The 20,588-nt window shown below is 35.0% G+C and overlaps 1 protein-coding gene across 3 annotated transcripts in view; it reads right to left on the minus strand.

Moving 5' to 3' along the window:
- The window catches only part of ALDH5F1 (aldehyde dehydrogenase 5F1), a 267,432-nt gene extending 248,692 nt beyond the window's left edge, over positions 1-18,740 (minus strand). The window contains exons 1-6 of one of the 3 annotated variants that reach the window (XR_016353198.1): positions 18,435-18,733; positions 18,238-18,345; positions 16,256-16,355; positions 14,989-15,037; positions 5,486-5,573; positions 5,183-5,293 (exon numbers count right to left, since the gene is read on the minus strand). Coding sequence is in view for 2 of the 3 variants with exons in the window: in XM_089789175.1 (XP_089645301.1) it covers positions 5,183-5,293; positions 5,486-5,573; positions 14,989-15,037; positions 16,256-16,355; positions 18,238-18,345; positions 18,435-18,533 (555 nt within the window). In the remaining variant the exon portion in view is untranslated. Of the gene's footprint in view, positions 1-5,182; positions 5,294-5,485; positions 5,574-14,988; positions 15,038-16,255; positions 16,356-18,237; positions 18,346-18,434 lie in introns of all 3 variants that reach the window. The other 2 variants (XM_089789175.1, XM_089789187.1) reach the window with 2 other exon arrangements.
- Positions 18,741-20,588: the final 1,848 nt, after the last annotated feature.

Here is a 20,588-nt window from a genome sequence, read left to right on the forward strand (position 1 = left end):
CAGCCTCATCTACCTATCTGCTACTAGGCCTGATATCAGCTTCGCAATCAGCTATATTTCACACTTTATGACAGCTCTTAAGGCTGATCATTGGATGGCAGCAAAGCGTGTGCTTCGTTATGTGAAGGGCACTTCTAATTATGAACTTCTGTATTCTCGAAGTTCTAATCCTAAACTCAGTGGGTTCACAGATTCAGATTGGGCAAGCTCTGTTGATGATAAAAAGTCAACATCTGGATATGTGTTCAGTTTGGGATCCGGTGCAATCACATGGACCAGCAAGAAGCAACAGGCAGTTTCTCTCTCTTCTACAGAGGCTGAATACAGAGGGACTATTAAGGCAGGATGTGAAGCTGTCTGGCTTCGTCGGATGCTTGGGGATATGCAGATGTCACCAGCAGGACCGACTACTCTGTTTGTTGATAACGAAGGCGTTATCAAGTTAGCACGGAATCCAGTCTTCCATGAACGAACCAAGCATGTGGATGTTCATTGTCATTACATACGACAGCTGGTTGAAGACGGGACTATAGATCTGCAGTATGTTCCTACCACAGATCAGACTGCAAACATTCTCATCAAGCCTCTTGGTCCTAATAAGTTTGTCAAATTCAAAAGACAGCTTGGTGTGTTAGATAGATTAACCATTAAGGGAGGGTATTACAATAATAGATAAGACGTCTATTATTAGTTAATGGTTATCTATTGTAAATATTTAGTTAGCTTTAGTTAGCTTTCGTTTTTTTAGTTTTATTTGTTAGAATAGAATATTTCTATTCTTTCCGCTTTATTCTTTTGTATAAATTGACCTCTTGGTCTCTGTTAATAACAAGCAAGTATTTACCAATTACCTCGTAATACCCATCATATGACTGGAGATATGAATAAATTTTGAATTCAATAGCTACAATGGAGGTATAGTTAGAGTTGGAAATAAAGTAGCATGTCACATAAAAGGAAAAGGGTCTATTACACTTGATGGAAAGACTAACACTAAGGATGTTTATTTTGTAGATGGTTTGAAATATGATCTTTTGAGTGTTGGATAGCTTGTTGACAAGGAATATCAGTTGCAATTTACAGAAAAGGCTTGTATTATCAAGGACATTAATAGTACATTGATAGGTACTGGTACAAGGACAAGAGGTAATGTATTTTAGCTAAATCCTACTGAAATGACATGTTTAGTTGCTAAAGTGGATGTCAGTTGGTTATGGCATAACAAATTTTGTCAAATCAACTTCGATAACATTGTGAACGCTAGTACTACATTTGCAGTCAAAGATTTGCCTAACATTGTGACACCTACTAACATGATGTGCAAAGAATGTATGCTAGCAAAGCAGAAAAAAAAAAGTTCATTTCCAAGTAAGACATTTACTACTTCAGCAAAGTTGGAGATTGTACATTCATATCTGAGTGGTCCTACAAGAACAAGAGTTTTCTATGGTGAAAGGTATTTCATGCTACTTATTGATGATTTCACTAGAATGATGTGGGTTGCATTTCTAAGAGATAGATCTAAAGCTTTTGAGAAATTCAAAATATTCAAAGAGTGGAGGTGAGAATGAATCTGGTTTGAAGATTAAATGTTTAAAATTTGATAGAGGAGAATTTATTTCAAATGAGTTTAACAACTTTTTTGAGGATAATGGTTTAAAGAGACAACTTTCAAACCCTAAGACACCACAATAGAATAGGATAGCAGAAAAAAGGGATAGGTCAATAACAAAAGCAGCAAGAGCAATGATGTTTGAGAACAATGTGGCACATATATTTTGGAGAGAAGCAATGAACACAGCAGTATACACTATGAACAGAGTACAAATTAGACAAGGTACTGGTAAGACACCCTATGAACTTTGGTTTGGATGTACACCTTCGGTGAAATACTGTAGAATCTTTGAAAGTAAATCCTATAATAAGAGAGATGATGATATTGGAAAGTTTGATTCTATAAATGATGAAGGAATGTTTCTTAGTTGTTCGTTGAAAAGCAAATTTCTTAGTTGTTCGTTGAAAAGGAAAGCAAATAGATGTTTTAATCAGAGATTGAAGACTATAGTGGAAAGCGCTAATGTGAGAGTTGATGAAAATTTTAGGACTCAAGAAAAGATGATTATAATTCTGACAAAGGGACTAATCCAAGGACTAACATTTAGAATGTTGAGCAAGAATTGTTTTACGAAATTGACAGCGATTTGCAGTCTGAATTACAAGGAAAAATACAAAGAGAAGAACCTTGCTCTAAGCCTAGAGTTGAACAAGTAATGCCTAATAGAAATGTAGCAAAGGATCACCACGTTAAAAAAATCATTGGAAGTGTGAACAAAGGAGTTAGGACAAGAAACAAGGTTAGTGAAGAATTGTGTTTGATTTCTAAAGTTGAGCCTAAGAATTCTGATGAAGCTTGTGAAGATGATCATTGGATTAAAGCTATGGATGAAGAATTAGAGTAGATTGAAAAGAACAAGACTTGGGAATCGTTTCCTAGACCTAAAGTAAGAATATTATTGGAACTAAATGGGTACTTAGAAACAAGATGAATGAACAAAGTGAAGTTATGAGAAACAAAGCAAGACTAGTTTGTAAAGGATATTCACAGCAAAAGAATTGATTTTGAAGAAACTTTTGCACTTGTTGCTAGATTTGAAGCAGTGAGGATGTTTTTGGCATGTGCAGCTAACAAGAACTTTAAAGTTTATCAAATGGAAGTCAAATCAGCTTTTCTAAATGAAAAAATTGAAGACGAGGTATACATTGAACAGCCTGAAGGTTTTCCTTTGACTGGATAAGAAGGATATGGTTTGCAGATTGAAGAAAGCATTGTATAGACAGAAACAAGCTCCTAGAGCCTGGTATGCAAGATTGGATAAACATTTGAAAAATTTGGGATTTGTAAAAGGTAATGTTGATAGTAATTTGTACCTGTGAAAGAATGATGATGGTTTGCTGATTGTTGTAGTATTTGTGGATGACATTATTTTTCGAGGTAATGATGAAACTAGTCAGACAATTTTAGAAGAAATGAAGAAAGAATTTGATGAGTATGATTGGAGAGATGAAATATTTCTTGGGATTGCAGACTGTACAAAATAAAGATGGAATTTTCATATCACAAGTTAAATATCCTAGAAACTTATTAAAGAGATTTGGATTGGAGAATTGTAAACTTGTTGGAACACCTATGGTAATTGGTTGTAAGTTCTCTAGCAAAAGATGAATCCCCTAGTACAAAACAAATAGAGTACAGATCTATGATTGGTGGATTGCAGTATTTGACACATACAAGACCTCATATAGCAAATGCAATTGGAATTGTGGCAAGATTTCAGGCAAATCCTGAAGAGGCACACCTTGCACCAGTAAAAAGAATTTTTAGTTACTTGAAAGGCACCCCTGATTACTGTTTATGGTATGACAGATCACATGATTTCACATTATGTACGCACTTTGATGTTGATTGGGTAGGAAGTATAGATGACAGAAAAAACACCAGTGGTGGAGCATTCTTCTTGGGAGGACGATTGATTTCTTGGCTGAGCAAGAAATAGGATTGCATTTCACAGAGGACAGCATAAGCAGAGTATGTACCAGCAGCAAAGAATTGTAATGAGATTATTTGGATGAAGCAGATGTTGAAAGACATTGGAACTGAGATTACTGAGCCTATTATCATGCATTGTGATAATACAAGTGCAGTATCATCTCATTGCATTTGGACAAATGTGATAAACTCATGCTATTCCATTATCATCTCAAATTAATAGATAACCTTCACACCAAATAAGGCCTTGATTGTCTCAAAGTCAAGATTTTCCCTTGTGACGTCATCAAGCCAAGGATGCATACAAACTTCATGTACCTAATACATTTACCTTAAAGTTTTGGAATTGCTCAACTTTGCCAAGTTCATGTAGGATTTTGAACAGTTAAAATATCGAACATGTCAATCAGGTGTTGCTAAAGTGAAGACGTTAATTCTTCAAATGCTAAGGCTGAGCCGATAAGAGATCTATCCAATTAACTTATTTGGTGATTATCAAATCAACTCTGCCCAAGTATATTGCTCACTATTGGTATTTTGCATGGCTTCTTAGTGACATGTCAAGAAATCAGGGATAATCCCAAACTTCCATACTTGGTGTTTTGATTTCTGGACTTTTCTCAAGGAGCCAATTGCCTGACCCAACACCCGGAATTCAAAGCTGACTAGATGCTCTTTTGAATTACATGCCAAGCCCATACATAAACAGTGAACCAAGTCAGGCTTTTGAATTAGTTTGGAAACCAAATATGATGCCTGACGATGCATATCAGTTGTGAATCAAGGAAAAATGGAATCTTTGAAATTGATTTGCACCTAAGAGATAATGTTGTTGTCCTGACTTTGCACGGGCTCTTAATATTCTCAAACATTTCTTAAAAATACTCTTCGGGGGTCACCATCTTTGACCTTGTGCACCATGAAGTCAAAAGAGTGTTGAGTGGAATCCACACATCATTCCATTATAGCACTTTGCATTTACGCAAGGGAGTCGGCATGTTGGGAAGTAGTGGAAGATTGGAAACTTTAAAACCAATTATTTCTTGGTTCAGGAAAAGGCCCAACCCTCGATTATATGTCGGACTTGAAAGATTCCCACATTAACTTTCAAAAGATGATCGGGTCCATAAACACTCTTCAAACTTTATTTTGGGAATCATTCAAAGGGTCGGGAGAAAATGACTGCCATCCTATATTGGGATTTGACTTTATTATTTATTTATGTAGGTGCTAAGTGAATATTTGAATAACCATAAATGGCAAAGTCATCAATCTTTTGAAACACTTAGCATTTATTGGTTGTTATGATTTTTGTCTTTTTAGCCATTAATCTAGGAAGTAATAGGTTCAGGCTGACTCATCTTTGCTAAAATAATAGCTGCATGACTGAAAATAATACTCACAGAAATTTAAGTCCCTGCAATTGACCCAATTCAAAAACTAGGAGGTTTAAGTCTAGTGACCTATATGGTATAGAATTGTAAAATATTTCTTGCTAGACAAAGAATCAAATGCAAAGCCATATTAAATTAAGAAAAAAATTACAAGTCAATAGCAGCATTTTACAGATGGCATAAATTGGAAGGAAGAATAATCTACAGTCTGAAAATATAGTTGATTAAGCATTTATCTTGCCTGTTTTAGAACAAACAGTCTACGATCTCCTAAAGTAGGAGGAATTATATCACCATACACCCGCTTGGCTTCTTCAGCATAAAATTCCACAAAACCTGCACCATACACAACCTGGACCAACATTTTCAGTAAGTGATAGGCACTATGTGCATGTCACAACTCAAGGTCTTCCTAATAGGAAAATTAAAGTTTATTTCTGTTTCTGAGTCCGTGTTTAGTTTGTCACATGTCTCAAGACGATCATAAGAAGAGAAGCAAAAAATGCAGGATAAGGGGATAAAGAAGAGTACAAAATTTTATTACCTCACCCAAACCTTCTTTCAGAGGTTTACCATTTTCCAAAGTCATAAGCTGCCCTAGCTCTTCTTTGTGTGCCATCAATAATTCATACCTGGATAAATGATTCAGCTTGCCAAATTCAAAAATTCATACCTAGAAACACAATATTTTAGCAAACCCTAATTCAGGTAGTTCTTCTCATAGCTATTATATATGAAAAACCACCTAACAAATGCTATTTATCATGCAGGAAAATTCTCACGAAACCTTCTCATCCATTGACTACCGCATTGCCTGCCAATCCCCTATTACATGTATTCCATTCATATCTTCATTGCAATATTTCATTGAAATGAGAACCAAATAGTTAAAAAACCAATTAAATGATATGTTCCAACCGACATGATATTGTAATTTATACAAGTTGATGGAGATACTATATAGAATATAATATCATATCTGTTGGTACATAAAATTAAACATGATGTTTTGTGAAAAAAGAACCAACTAGGCATTTTACAAACTTTTCAATACATAATAAATTGTTTAAATTATTACCGTGTGAAAAGAAAAAACTCAATAAGTTCCAGAGAGAAAGAACTCAATAAGTTCTGAAAAACTAATGGTAACTAAGAAAAGGTAACCATAAACATTAACAGCATTAAAATTCAACAAAGGTATTACAAATAGCCAAACATAGAAGACACCACCCACACATTAACTCCCACACAAAAATTCCTATGGATGCATTAGATTCATTGGATATGCTTGATCAGCTAGATTGCTAGTTTTAATCTAATTTAGATTTTAGTAATCCCACTGACCCAATGTCCCATGAATTCGTAGCTTTAGCTTATGGCATCCTCCAGTAACACTATAGAAGGGTTTAAGCTAATATATTACTAGCAAATGAATTTTAGTGTGTGCACCACTAAAAGATAAAAAGGTACACAGTGAGGTGTCCTGTGGAAAGTGCAAGCATGTTGAGGAGAAGGTTATATATAAATACAGAAGCATCTTTGTGTACACATTTGCTGTGTTCTGGAGGACTTTAAATAGTAGCTGTATAAGGATTCATGGCAGTGTGAGTTTCACCTTGCTCTCTTTCCCTCCATGTTGTTGCAGATTTATTAATTATTACTAAATTGAGCTCGATGTATTGTCTTGTGCATGTATTGGTTTACAGACAGTGTTGTAAAATTACGCTTTAACCTTCATTAATGGTGCTTGCAAGAGATTCCTGGCAAACCTGATTTTATGTTTAGTTTGGTAAATATTTGAGTAAAATTTGTGGCAGGATGTTCTGTTGGTTAATAGATGATTTCTGGTATATTTATGGATTTTACAGTAAAGATACATCAATATATTTGTATGCAGCTTACAAAGAGCTGCGTGCACCCTGACACTATTAACTAAACAAAGCCAACTAAATGCATATTGAATTGTGTAAATTCAGCTAACTGGTTGTTGCAAAGAGGTAAGGACATAGGACTCAATTTAATCCTGGATTGTTGAATAAGGCAAGTGAAAAATTTATCAGTGTTATTGATGAAAACCAATACTTTTTCAGAGACAAACCAACAAAAAATGTGGCAAGAGATTTCACAAGAAAACATTGGTCAGTTCAACCAAATTTGAAACACAAGAGGTAATAATATTTGAATTAAGTGAAATTCAATCTTAGATTAGTGGATAAGCACACAACACAAATTGTGGTTTGCCTCCTATTTGGAAAGAACGCAAAAGTTGACGACATTTCATAGGAGACAAACAAAATATTTTGAGCTTGGTAATAAAAGTAAAATAATTATTGTAAAAAGTGTTGATCTCAAATGGTTAAAGCATTGTGTTTCCATTGTGGAGACCTATGTTGAAATCCCCAAAGTGAGATCTAAGGTGGAAATTTCAGTGGTGACTTTTGGTCTTCCATTTTGTGGCTTTTGGGAGGAATTTTGTTATTATCCAGATGTTAAAGCTCTTCAGGAGCTAAGTATTGTATAACTTGTAAGGAAATAAGTATCAATATCCATTGACTCAAATAATAGTTTAAAGTTTAAACTAAATTTTTAGACTATCAGAAATATAAGAAATAATAATAATACTTAACCAATCAGGAACTAAATTTGAGTCATGGCTATTAGAATATTTTAATGTTTCTTTAATAGTCATCTTTGCAAAGACCCTAAATAGGCTATATCCTTAACAAACATAAATTTGCTTTTGCTAATCAACAGTTTGATATTTTGTCAAACATTTGGCAGGCAAATTATTATCACTCAATAAATAATTCTTTAAATTCACAACTAGCTTCTCACAATTTTAATTGATTAAGTCTTTATCAATTTGGACAAATGAACACCACTAAACAATTCAGAAGTAATTCTATAATTGATGACAATGCTACTAATATCCAATTTTGAAATTGAATTCTCAAAATTTACAAGAATGCAATAATGAACCTGGAAACTGACTTCTAACAGATGAAATATGGATTGCAGCTCTCAAGAAATAATCCAACTTACTCGCAGGTTCAAAAATACATGCTCCTCACTTATAATCGCAAGTGCTCTAAAACCTAATTGCTGCCCCACAATAATTGATTGCAGCCTTCCACAAAGTCTGAAATCACTGCCAAATATAGGGACAACAACCACAGTACATTCCTCTTTAACCACGCCAAACAGTAGACAATAATGGTGTTCCAAATCACAAATTCTCCAGCCACAATGAAATTCCCAGGTACAGTACATAACAGTCGGGAAATACTATAATTTAATTAAGACAATTCTCAGAATTAATTCACAATACCTCAACTGTGAATTACTAGGCACTTCTTAATTCCAAAACCTTATACTTCAGCAAGGGCAAAGAAATCGGCAAACTCAGAAACTCTTTGCAAGGAACAAAAGAAAATAATCAATCGGATGCTTTACTCATCAAATGGGCTCATATTTATAATCTCCAAATGGCACAAAGTTTCCCAAATGAACTTCACTTAAGAAGCTTCCCACACACAACATTAAAACATAATAAAGTGTCATTATAAACTAATTTATTAATTGCTTTTGGCTCCAAAAATGACCTTTTCGACCTGTTGATGCGAGTTTTGTATCACTTACATACCATATTAGGATTTGAATATTCAATATGGGATATCAAACATGCAACTCCTCTCTTGAAAAGTTATTACTCATGAAGACATAAGCAATAGCTCCAATGTTCCTTACACCGTTGGATACTCGCTCAGTTTTATCGATGTGATTTGCTAGTAATCACGTAGGCGGCCTTACGCTATTCATTCGAGGATGACTTGGACTTTGGTGGAATGATGGAGATGACGATGGGTTTGTGAAATATGCGAGTGGCAGATAATGTTGATGGTGGTGGTGATGAAGGATGTGTCTGCCAGTGATGATGTTGATGGGAAAGCGATGGTTATGGGAGGTGAATGGATGTGCTCTAATACTTAACTTACTCCTCTAACTTGCTTCTCTAAGCTTCGACTACCCAGCTACTTACTATTCTACTCCTACTCCTATGAATGGAAGGTTAGCAAATGGACGGGGATTGAATCTAATGAGAGCCGACTAGCGGCCTCACTTCCACAGGTGCAATGATTCAAAGGAATAATAAACTAGCTTACCACACAAAGCTTCCCAACCAGCGGCAAGGATGCTAGTGGCCTAGTATTGACCCCTTTCAAACATTTACCAATGCTACCATACCTCTATCCATCTACTTTACTCTCACTTAAACAACTTGAAATGAAATTTGCTTCAACAACTTGAAAAGAAATCTAACTATGTGGAAGAAGAAAACATGCAATAATACCCAATGTTCTTAATCAACATGCAAATCGCAACAATGAAAAAGAGAGCAATTTTGGTATTATCTTCGCAACAATTTCTCCAACACTTTACAAATGAGAGCAAATGGCTTTTTATAGGGGCCAAAAATACAATGGACGATGGAGATCAAAACAAGATCAACGATCCAGATTGGATCCTCAAAACCCTAATTAGGGTTGCCACCCCATCGGCCAATGAGAAGTGGCCACCTCGTCAATGGACCAATGAAAAAAGTGCAAAAAGTGGCAACCAATGAGAAGGCACCAAAAGGGTGGTCAATCAGAAATAGACACTTGTCCTATTCTAGAAGAAAGGGAAATTGCCACTTGGGCTTACATCAAATGATCTTCTAATATAAATCTTCCCTTTTCTTTCATCTTCTTAGCTAAGGCAATGAACTTAGCTAGCCTTTCATTAACTTCTTCCATAGGAGGACAAGGTGTGTGCTTCGCCCTGAGTTCCGCTAACTTCGCCACGCCACTTGCTGCTTGTAGTATCCTATCGTGATCCTTCTCATATTCTTTCTCAAATCCAATAAAAGCATTGAGAGAGGAAAGGGTGCACAAATGCTTCTTCCTGATGGCAACCTTTCCCAGCTCATCCAATCTCGATCCAAAATCTGTCTCATTGACATCCCTCTTTGCCAAGGGGGATTGTCCTTCCTTTAGTCTTTCCCTCATCCGTATCATGTCCACTGTACGGATATTGGTGTCGGTTATTCTCTTCATTTTCGAGAAGGGAGTTTTGGGCATCATATCCTCTTTGTCTTTCTTAGTGTTTGCCCGCTTGGGATTCTTACTTGCACTAACATCCTCCATGCTCGTTGCCCTATTACGAGATGGTAGAGTGGTGGACCAAAAGGCAAAAAGAACCAAAAGGAGCAATCCTTAGACTAGAACGAAAGAAGGATGTCAGCTGAAGGACCCCTTGCAACTCTAGATGATGAAAATTCACCTTAACCAATAATCTTACAATGACTTTTCGAAATTAGGACTTGACTTTAAGAACTTCAAATCCCTTGCAAATCAAAAAATTTATCATGCAATTCATCTCCAAATAAAATTACCCAACCTAGGGCCAAAATCGCAGTCTCTTGGAAAAAATCAGAATTTTATCTTCCACAAATTTCGACTCCCACAAATTTCACCCTCCACAAAATTCGGCTCCCACAAATTTCGGCTCCCACAAATTTCGCCCTCCACAAATTTCACCAAGCAAGAAGAGTGCAGATCTGCTCTTGCAAAATCACCAACACCTTGAGAAGAATAAGTGAGAAGTGAGGAAGAAATGGGAGAGAGGCCTCCTCTTATACCCAACTTTCTTATTCCCCCCAAACTGGCCGACTTGGACCCTGGGAGAAAGAAAAACAATAATTAATGCAAAATTATAGTTCACAATTAAATACTTAGCTAAATATTAATTTTGCCAAAATGAAAATTGCCTTTTAAAATTGCCAATTAGTTCTAAATTGCAAAAAAAATTAAATGGTGCCTTGGAGATGTTAAATATTTTCATTTAATGAGAATTTAGTAATTAATACGTCATTAAAATTGGATTTTGGCTAACCAAAAGCCATTTTTCAATATTAAATTACCAATTTCATTAAAGGCAAAAAGTTTTCAAGGCAATTTTAATCTATTAAAGCCATTTTTTTGCAATTTTTACCCAAATCGATTTTGCTATGCAAATAAAAAAAAAATTGACAAAAATAAAATAAAATTTCTTCTAGAGCCAAAAATCGATTTTGCAATTTTATTTCACCATCACAAAAATTAATTTTCTTCACCAAAAAAAATAATTAAGATTTTCCAAAAGACCAAATTTAACAAAAATTTCATTTTTTGAAAATTATCCAAATTTATACAATTATATCCAAATTTTCAAAAAAAAAATGTCTAAGTGCAAAATTTACAATTTTATCCTACCAAGTTGGAACTAATTTTGAAATTTGTTCGGCCTAAGAATAGAATTGGTGGCTCTGGAAAATCAAGTTGAAACTGAGTGAAAATAAATCTAACCTTTCTCCCACTGGCCCAAAAGTGTCCAAGGCTCAAAATTCTCAAAATTGTTGGACAATCCAAAAATTTGCCGAGGCAATCAAAAAAAAGGGGGGTCCCCAAAATTTTGGGGCGATGGTGTGAAAACCTCACAACACCACCATAACTTCAAATTCTAACATGTAAGGCCACTATTTCTTGTTCCCATGATTTAAAACTTTTCGTCCCAATTCCAACGAGCTATGATACTGAGGTGACCAACCAACAACACTAACAAAAATAGCAAACTCAACATATTTAGATGAATAATAATAATTCACTCATCTTGCGAAAACAACTGGAGAAGCATAAGAATCGAAATCTAACAACACAAAAGTGATCCTGATGATGAAAGATGATGAATGAACCTGACGGGGTGACTTAGATAGACGCTCCCTCCAAGATTCTTGGAGCCCAAACCGGCAGCTTGAAATAAAAACTAAGAGCATCCTTCAACTCCTCTGACTCAATCGAGCTCATTGGAACCAACGGATTGACTTACTATAAATGGTAAGTCCCTCAAACGGAGCCAAAACACACCATAGGCTGCTGGAAAGCCTATAACCACACAACTAAGACCCTCAAATCCTACTGTCAGCTCACAAGGGTCACAATGGTGAATTGACCTGGCCAACTGCAAGAACTAACTAAAAATGGGGACATTACAATCTTGGTGAGTATTAAGTAAATCAGGCTATTTTCGTCTTTTGTCCATGATTGTTTCTTTTAGAAACATCGTCTTTGTAAATCTATATAAGGAGCTTTCATCTCCTCTATTTAATACAACGTTAATTTCCCATAGCATGGTATCAAAGCAGGTCGATGGGATCTCATAAAATTTGGCATTTTTTTAAAAAAATTCAAGCTTCTTCTGATATTGTATTTTCCTTTTCTAGAAATTTGTTTTTTAATTTTTTAAAATAAATAATGTAAGAGGACTTTTAGGAAAATTTTGTGGTTCTTCTTGGAAGATTTCTGCTGAAAATTGTGAGCATGGTCGAGGGTTTTGATCACGTGATTTCCTAGTTTAAGCAAATGTCTCTAATTTTTTAGGGTCGCATGTTCTTGCATCTTGCTTGCATGTACATTTTGTGAGTTGGATGTTGCTTGCATGTGTTTTTTGTCAATTGCATGTTGCTTGCATATGCTGATTACCATGCGAAGTCTCATGTTTTGCCGCAAGGTTTCTTTGATGGGTTTTCATAATTTTATCCCTTAAAAAAAATTGTAGGTTTTCATAATTTCCCTTTAAAAATTTGTGATGGGTTTTCATTAGTTTTTTCCATATAAAAAGATTTTGGCAGGTTCTACTAATTTTGTCACATGAAAACAAATTATTTAAAGTTAATAACTTTTCCTCGAATATTAAGGGTTCGCTCTTGTCACAAAGAGAGGGCTCTCTAGTTTCTCGAAAGGTTTTATTGTTTTTCCTTAAAAATGATGTTTTGTATGCTAATCCATCGAATTTTATGTCAACTATCTGTTTCGATTTTATCCTCAAAAATCATTTCTAGATTTTGTAATTCACAAAGTTGCCTGGGATTCCTTTGTGGGTTTTTACCAATTTTTTCGCAAAAAAAAATTATGATTTGTAATCTTGGGTATGACAATTTTTTTCTCAAAAATCCTTTTGGGGCATCATGCTCTTCTGCAAAAGTTTGGAGGATTTGTCTTCCTCAAAATTGTGGCAGTTGTTCTTGGTGTGTGTCTTTGGCTACAATGTGATGTACCAAATGGTACACCTCAATGGTACGAACCCTTCACCCTACTCAACAACACACTGCCATCGTACCAGTTGGCACACCGCTACCAGGCACTACCATTGTATCAATCGGCACACTACCAACTACCAGTAAGCACTACCACTCGACAACAACACCTACCAGTTAGCATCCTGCCACTGGCACCATTAGTTAGCAAACCACCACCTAACACTGCCATGCTACAATTCAACACCTTTTGGTACTCGACACCCTTCGACTATGGTTGGCTCCAACATTGTTGTACAGTGTAAGGTGTGTCTATTAGTTGTATGGTCTATGAGACCTTGAGACACATGTTGATGCTTCAACTTCGAACAAAGACCAAAACCTTGCACATAGGGTATGTATGGGTTTGATAATGAAGCATGTACTCAGGATGATGCCCTATGATGTCTTGATGCAGCGAGTATTATTATGCCCAAAGTATAAGATAGATAAACAACACAGTGATACCAAATACACGAATATGAACCAAACATGTAAATATTGGATTATATATCTATCTATCTATCTATATGTGTGTATGCGTGTATGTATATGTATAAATATATTACCTCAAAATCTATGTTGGATGGATCATTCTTGATCTTATGAGCCCATTCTGGAAATTTTTCAAGATCTTCTAGGATATTGTCTTTTAAATGCACTTAAAAGGTTGAAGCCTCTCCAACAAGGAGAGAATTTTATATACCTAGCTATTTGTCATTATTATCAGCAGTATACTTGTAGGTTCTTGACCTATTGTACATGAACCTTGGCCTATATTTTTGTTTACCTATGTTCCCCGGGGACGCGTCCCCCCCAAAAAAACCAGCATTTCGCAGACGGGGACGTCCCCGTCCCGGAAACTTCATTGGGGACTTGCATCCGTCCCCAATTTTTTAACACAAAAAATTAAAAGAACTAAAAAAAATGTCACATTTGCCATCCCCTGCCGTCCCCAAAATCGGCAAAAAAAAATGCCGTCCCGGAAACCCATCCCGCTGTCCCCTGCCGTCCCCGTCCCAGAAACTCGGGGGAACATAATTGTTTACCTATTCATCCTATTCACAGCCTAGTGAAAAATTTCTATTCAATATATTATTATAGCAAATATTAAGTCTTTACATACTTCTATGCCATGTATTTTTGGTTTACAATACTACCCTTTTAATTGCATTACAGCCTAAGGATACTTTCTGCTGTCCAACTCTGAATGAGCTATATACAATAGGTGCAAACGCAATAAAGGAAAAAGTATACAACACAATCTAATCTAATCAATGAAAATAAATTAATCCACAATGTTATACACAAATTACATTTGGGCAGTAACTAACATTTCACACCTTCAACTTATTCCTGCTTTATTGAATTCCTCAATATTACAATCTTCAACATTTTTGGGCTTTTTGAATATTTTGTAAATGATATGAATGTTTTCAAACATCTTGTTGATCATTGTACATCACCTTGAAGCACAAACTGTTTTTTTTTCTAATATTGAAACATAGTGAAGAATAAAGTTTCTGGACAGTGAAGAAATAATAAACTGAATTTCAGAGCTCAATGTGGCAGCTGTCCATCTGAAAGATACTTCTGCCAATATCAATGCACCAGTTATGTATAGAGAGCGGATCACTTTTACATGGGCAGTTGTGTTTCTTCTTCCCATAAGGACTAGAATGTATCATTGACTTGCCTTACTCATAAAAAACAAATAGGTATCATATAAAGGAACTGATTGAAAGTGTATCTACACAACAAGGAACATAGCATTTTAAAGCTACTTGAAAAAATTAATCAAAATAAAAACCAACAAGCATAGGAACAAATGTAATCATCACCACACATCAGACTGCAGAATTGTCAATTGCAATAATACAAATAAACCATAATACCATTTGCGAAGAATTTTGCTTCTCTCTGCAGCAGTAAGAATGCTCCAAGCTGTTAGTATTAACATAAAACAAAAAGACTATTTTTGTTAGCTTCAGCACATCTTTTGTATGAAAAATCAAGAGAAAAGTGTTTATATCTAAAATTGACGGAAAATTGGCTATCATGGCCACAAAAAATTGAGAAAGCAAGAAAAAATGTTTGTAAATAAAAAAGATGGAAAGATTGTTCTCTCATAGCCACATTCAATGAATTTAAATGACTTGCCAAGGTCATTTCAGAGAAAGATAATTCCACACACAAGAATTGACACTAACTACAGACAGAAAATTGGTACTTGATTTCATATGTATTTCATATTATTTCTGGCATTGCAATCAAACCTACAGCAGGAAATAAATCTTTTTCCTAAACTTTAGAAAGGGAGATTAAAGCTTGTCTCATCATTAACTAGTTTGAAAAACAAGTATAACCATGTCTAATATTCTTTGAAACTTATGGTTAGCATCTAAAACATCTTTACCCCAAGTATCGTAGAAATCTATTGCTCAATGGGCTCTTTGATACAGTAGAAATTAGATTATAACCCTTTTAGTATCGTACTTAGATGGTCTTGTTCATGTTTTAGCATAGGATTGTCATTGAAGACCACCAAGTTTGGGAGTTGTTTATGGCCATTCTCGAAAGACAATGATATTCTATAAAGCTGAAAACAGAAACCTTTTAGGCATTTTTTTCTGTTTTTAAACTAATATCTGTCCTCAGTTGGAGACAAACATTTTCTTGAGAATCCTCCTATCTGTACTCCAAAAAAACAGTAATCTTTGCAAGCAGAACATGAATACAATTGGCAGGAATCGGCCAATTAATTTTATATTCTTGTGCTGAATCCAGTCTTTGCTTCTTCAAAGATAGAATTTCTACATTATAGCTTTCATTCTAAAGTATATTGAAAATTAGCTCAAACTACATTGTTATTATTTAAACTATATCTTTGTTTACAGATTATTGTCACTGTATTCATGTCCATATTTTATAAGGATCCTTATCAAAATGTTGATCCTTGTCAGGGTTAACATATGCACCATCACCCAGGGTAAATTGCTAGTATCAAATGGTTCGGCGCTAGTATAAAAGCATTAGCAATCAATATTAGTTTTGAATAATAGAATAGGTCAAAGATGACAGAATTATATCAGAAATTTGAAAACAACAAAAAGGAATTACTAGTTTTTAGTGCCTTCTCATCTACAAACTGCATTTACTTACAACAAAAGGCATTATTTGCAGATGTAATTGCTTCCTCCGTCTCTTTTCCACCCACGCATGCGACATTGGCTAGAAGCTCTTGGGTTGCAGGATTGTATACCTGAAAATTGAAATAAGACACGACTTCATTATCTTCTTATATCATTCCTTTAAAAAGTTTCAAGACAGAATGCAAACACACTATACTCTACATTTATCATTGAGCAATTAAGAGATTCTAATTCCCCGAATAGGATGAGTGACTATCATATTAGATTTGACCATGCATCCACTTGTACAGATAAAAGACATTGTTTGTCTACGCTTTAGCTCCATCATGTCAGGTTCTACCTCTAAATGAAAAGGAGTTCATCACTATCCTGATGTATGAGATGTACAAATAGCACTAGAGTAGCATTTTAGGAAATAATTCGGCACCACAAACTTAAAAAGCAAGGAATAATGAGAGACTTTGGTTGCAGAAACACTTTTTCAGATTATATTTTTCTGAGTTTTTCTACAAAAGTCTATTTTCAGCCCTTTGAATTTATTTCTTTTCAATTGTTCACTATTTTATTACCTGCCTCTTTCCAATCTCCCTCCACAGCAGGTTGTGGTGAGTTTGTATCAGTCAAACCTTGATCTATTAAATATACATTCAAACAAGGAGGAACTTTGTCATTCCAAGTGAACTGTGGCATTCTCTCTAGTATTAGCAGAAACTGGATTTGTCTCAGCTAGATGACAATTGCACTCATCTATGTTGGAATGCCATCATCGACCCTCTCATTTGTCTTGAGGGAGAAGCGCCATCAACACTAGCAGCCCTGAAACTTTCATCATCTCAAATTACAAGGGCAACCAAAACTGGTGGACAAAGTGTTTGTGCCAATACTGCAACAATCATTTATGTTATCCCGTATCAAATCTTCTTAAGTTCCAACATTTGAAACAAGAGATGGAGGCACCACCAACTACCAACTGGCATTCCCTTATTTATCTCACAACTTACAAAATGACAGAAAAGCTGTCTGTGCCACCACTGCAACAAGTATTCTGGGGTACAAACTCGTGACGAAAGGTGACCCATGATCCCCGAAAATTCAGTCATCGGAGAATTTGACGGGGAAGAATAAGCTACGAAAGTCTGCTCAAACTAAAATTTCTTTAGAAATTAAAATTATCGAAGTTTGTCAAAAATCACCAACGTAGAACGAAACTGGTTTATTGGTTTGGCGACTAGTTTACAGAACGGTCCCCAATAGTTCAGATAATCCTAGTGCTATTGAAATTGAAAAACAAATATTCTTAACCTCAAAATTGTTAATTATTTTGGGGAAAATCCGACAAAGTGCTTTATTGATTCAGATTATATGGGTGCTACTAAAAAGGCACTTGAAAGACCAAAATTTCTATGAAACTGCCAAGGTAGCAATGTAGAGTAATTTAGATAATACAGTGATACTCAAACAGTTATAGACAGCAATTTAGATTATATGGGTGCTATCATACAGCAACAAACGGTAATTTAGATTACATGGGTGCTACTAAACAGCGGTCAACAGAAAATTAGATGATATGGGTGCTATTAAAACAGCAATATATCGCACCTGAAATTATTTCGTGCTATTAAAATGGTAATTAGCAATAATATAAGGATTCGAGTGCTATTCCAACAGCAATGAAAAGCAATTCAGATGAAATAAGAGCTATTAAATTACATTGAAAAACAATGTGGAGTGTACATTGTACTCTTGAAACGGCAATGAAAGGCAATTGAGATGATAAAGTTGTGTAAAAACAGCCACAAACAGAATTCATATTATATAAATACTATTGAACAACAGCAGACAACAATTTAGATGATAGGGTGCTATTAAACCGGCAGTAGAAAGCAATTTTGATTGTAGGGATGCCATTAAAACAGTAATAAACCGTTATTTGATGACAAGGGAGCTATGAAAACGGCGATAACCAGTAAAAGTGAGGATAGGAGTACTGACTGGTATGGTAGTGCCATCCTTCGCATCAACCCATTTTCCTGCGATTAAAGCCTGTGATCTCAGTAAACCCTTCTCTTTCAACCTCCCTAATATTGCCTCGCTGCTTATCTGCACAAAGACATCAACTCAATCTCGTTAACTGAAAGCAGGCAGTTATTGTCAAACAGTGCAGCCAATAGGGTTAACAAGAATAATGCCTGGCGCTGCATAACAAGAGCACAAGGAATGCTAATTCTACTCAAGTTTCTTAAGTGGGTACGGAGACTTAGTTGCAGCATCGCGGTTGCGATCGCCATTGCTAGGAGCTGGTAACAAAAGTGGTGGAATAGAGTTAAAGAGTCACGATCGAAGCGATATTCTGGCAATGGCTCTTTACCGCGTGTTTCCAAATTCGGACGACTTACAAACGAGAGATCTCATGTACAACATTAAATCTGTAGAATGTCGGTGATCAATCAAATGTCTTGCAGACGGTTACTCACGCACTGTGCCTGCGCTAGCCCGTTTCAATAATTAATTTTATATATATATATATAATGTCGGATGATACTAAATTAATGAACTTCTATTTGATTTAGGAGTTCTTATGCCCTCTTAATGTTTAAATCCACACCACATTCATCAGCTGATAGGTAGGTGATTTTTAAGGCTAAGAATAGTCTATGGGACAGTCTTCTAACTAAACCAGCTTTAGTAATTTGTTTGCAAGTGATGATGAGCTCACCTAACTTCTCACTGTTCTTTTTAACGAATAAGTTGTGCCAAGAGCTACCAGATATAATATCCACAAATTTGAACCTAATGTCCTTGTACGCATCACATTCTAACATAATGTGTTGTTCAATTTCCACCTTCCAAGAGTTGCAAAATATGCAAATTCTCTCTTCTCAAGACTCTTTTGGCCTCTTCTATCGACTGATCTCGCATCGAAGTTGATGAAATTTGGGTCTGAGTTGTGTAATGAGACTTTTAACTCTCCAAGAAATGTTGGCCCCTATGTATGCCTTTTGGAGTTGATCACACATGGGATTGAACTCACTAATATTATAAGCTTTTTTTCTGCCAAGTCCATTACCCCAAATTTTCTTATAGAATTTCTCCATAACAAAGAGTTTTATTTCTTTATTATTTGTGGGACACATATTGAAATCGATATTCCATTTGCTCATCCACTTGATGTTTTGTTGCATCCATGTCTTTTTACATTTGTGCAATGTATCATTAAAGACCATTTTAGATCATCTATCTTCACACATTTTTTCAATTTTTTTAAGGTAGCTAATGAGGCGAACCATAGCAATTGCCTCAATATGTGCAGCCCCCACTTCAATTAACATAATATCATATGAAATAATCTTCTTGATTTTAAACTTGTTTGTGATCCAACACTTTTGAATCCTCTCAATTTATTTCTACTATAAGGCTGAAGTTTTGTTGGCCCATATTTCACATCTATAAAGAATAGCCGGTAGCACAAGAAGACCAAACAAAGTTTGACTAGTTTTCCAATCCCAAACCTCTACCTTCTAACACCTAGTTTGATAAAGACAATCACTTTTTCCCATTTTTGTTTTTTATTTTCTATATTAACTTTTTGGTGAAACAAGACTATTTAAAAGAATAATTAGTTTTCAGATTTATAACAAGAAGAGCTCATATAAATACGATATAGATCTTTGTTTTGTGTTCCCTAGGCTGTTGAGTTTTTGTAGACATTATTAATATACCTCCATTTATTCATTTATATTTCAATTATTAGATGTTAGGGAGTGTATAGTGAATGGCCAAATGAATCTTAGTCAACAAAAGGAGATAAAAATTTATTACTATTTCATGGATTTTAAGAAAGTTTTTGATATGATGTTGACACGTAATTATGTAGTAGAATAGAATAATTTGATATCTATGATTAGTTTAGAGTATTAGTAAATTATGTAATAGAATAGAAGAAATGGGTATTTAGGATAAGTTTGTGGGTGCAATACATAGACATTATGAGAAAGTTTGAGCTAAAATACGAATAAGTAAAGGAATGTCTAAATGTTTTGGTGGTGACATTAATATTAAGCAAGGATGTCCTCTATCCCCCACTTCGTTTGATATATACAGTCATGTTAGAGTAAAGAATTAATTTAATTACATTGATTAAATTAATCTTTACTACCTTCTTAAGATTCTTTTTCATGCTTATGCATCTCCATTTAATAATTAATATTTAATTATTAAATGTATTTTACCTCTTAGGGTTTCCCTTTTAGGTTTTTGATCTCCTTCATAAGGATTGATCAGTTATAATTTCTAAATTTATTCATTTTGTTTTGCACAAGTAAATACAATCTTCTTGTTTATTG

Source organism: Cupressus sempervirens, chromosome 1, assembly GCF_028749045.1.
Source record: "Cupressus sempervirens isolate cs-2001-9-10 chromosome 1, ASM2874904v1, whole genome shotgun sequence".
NCBI classification, from domain to species: domain Eukaryota; kingdom Viridiplantae; phylum Streptophyta; class Pinopsida; order Cupressales; family Cupressaceae; genus Cupressus; species Cupressus sempervirens.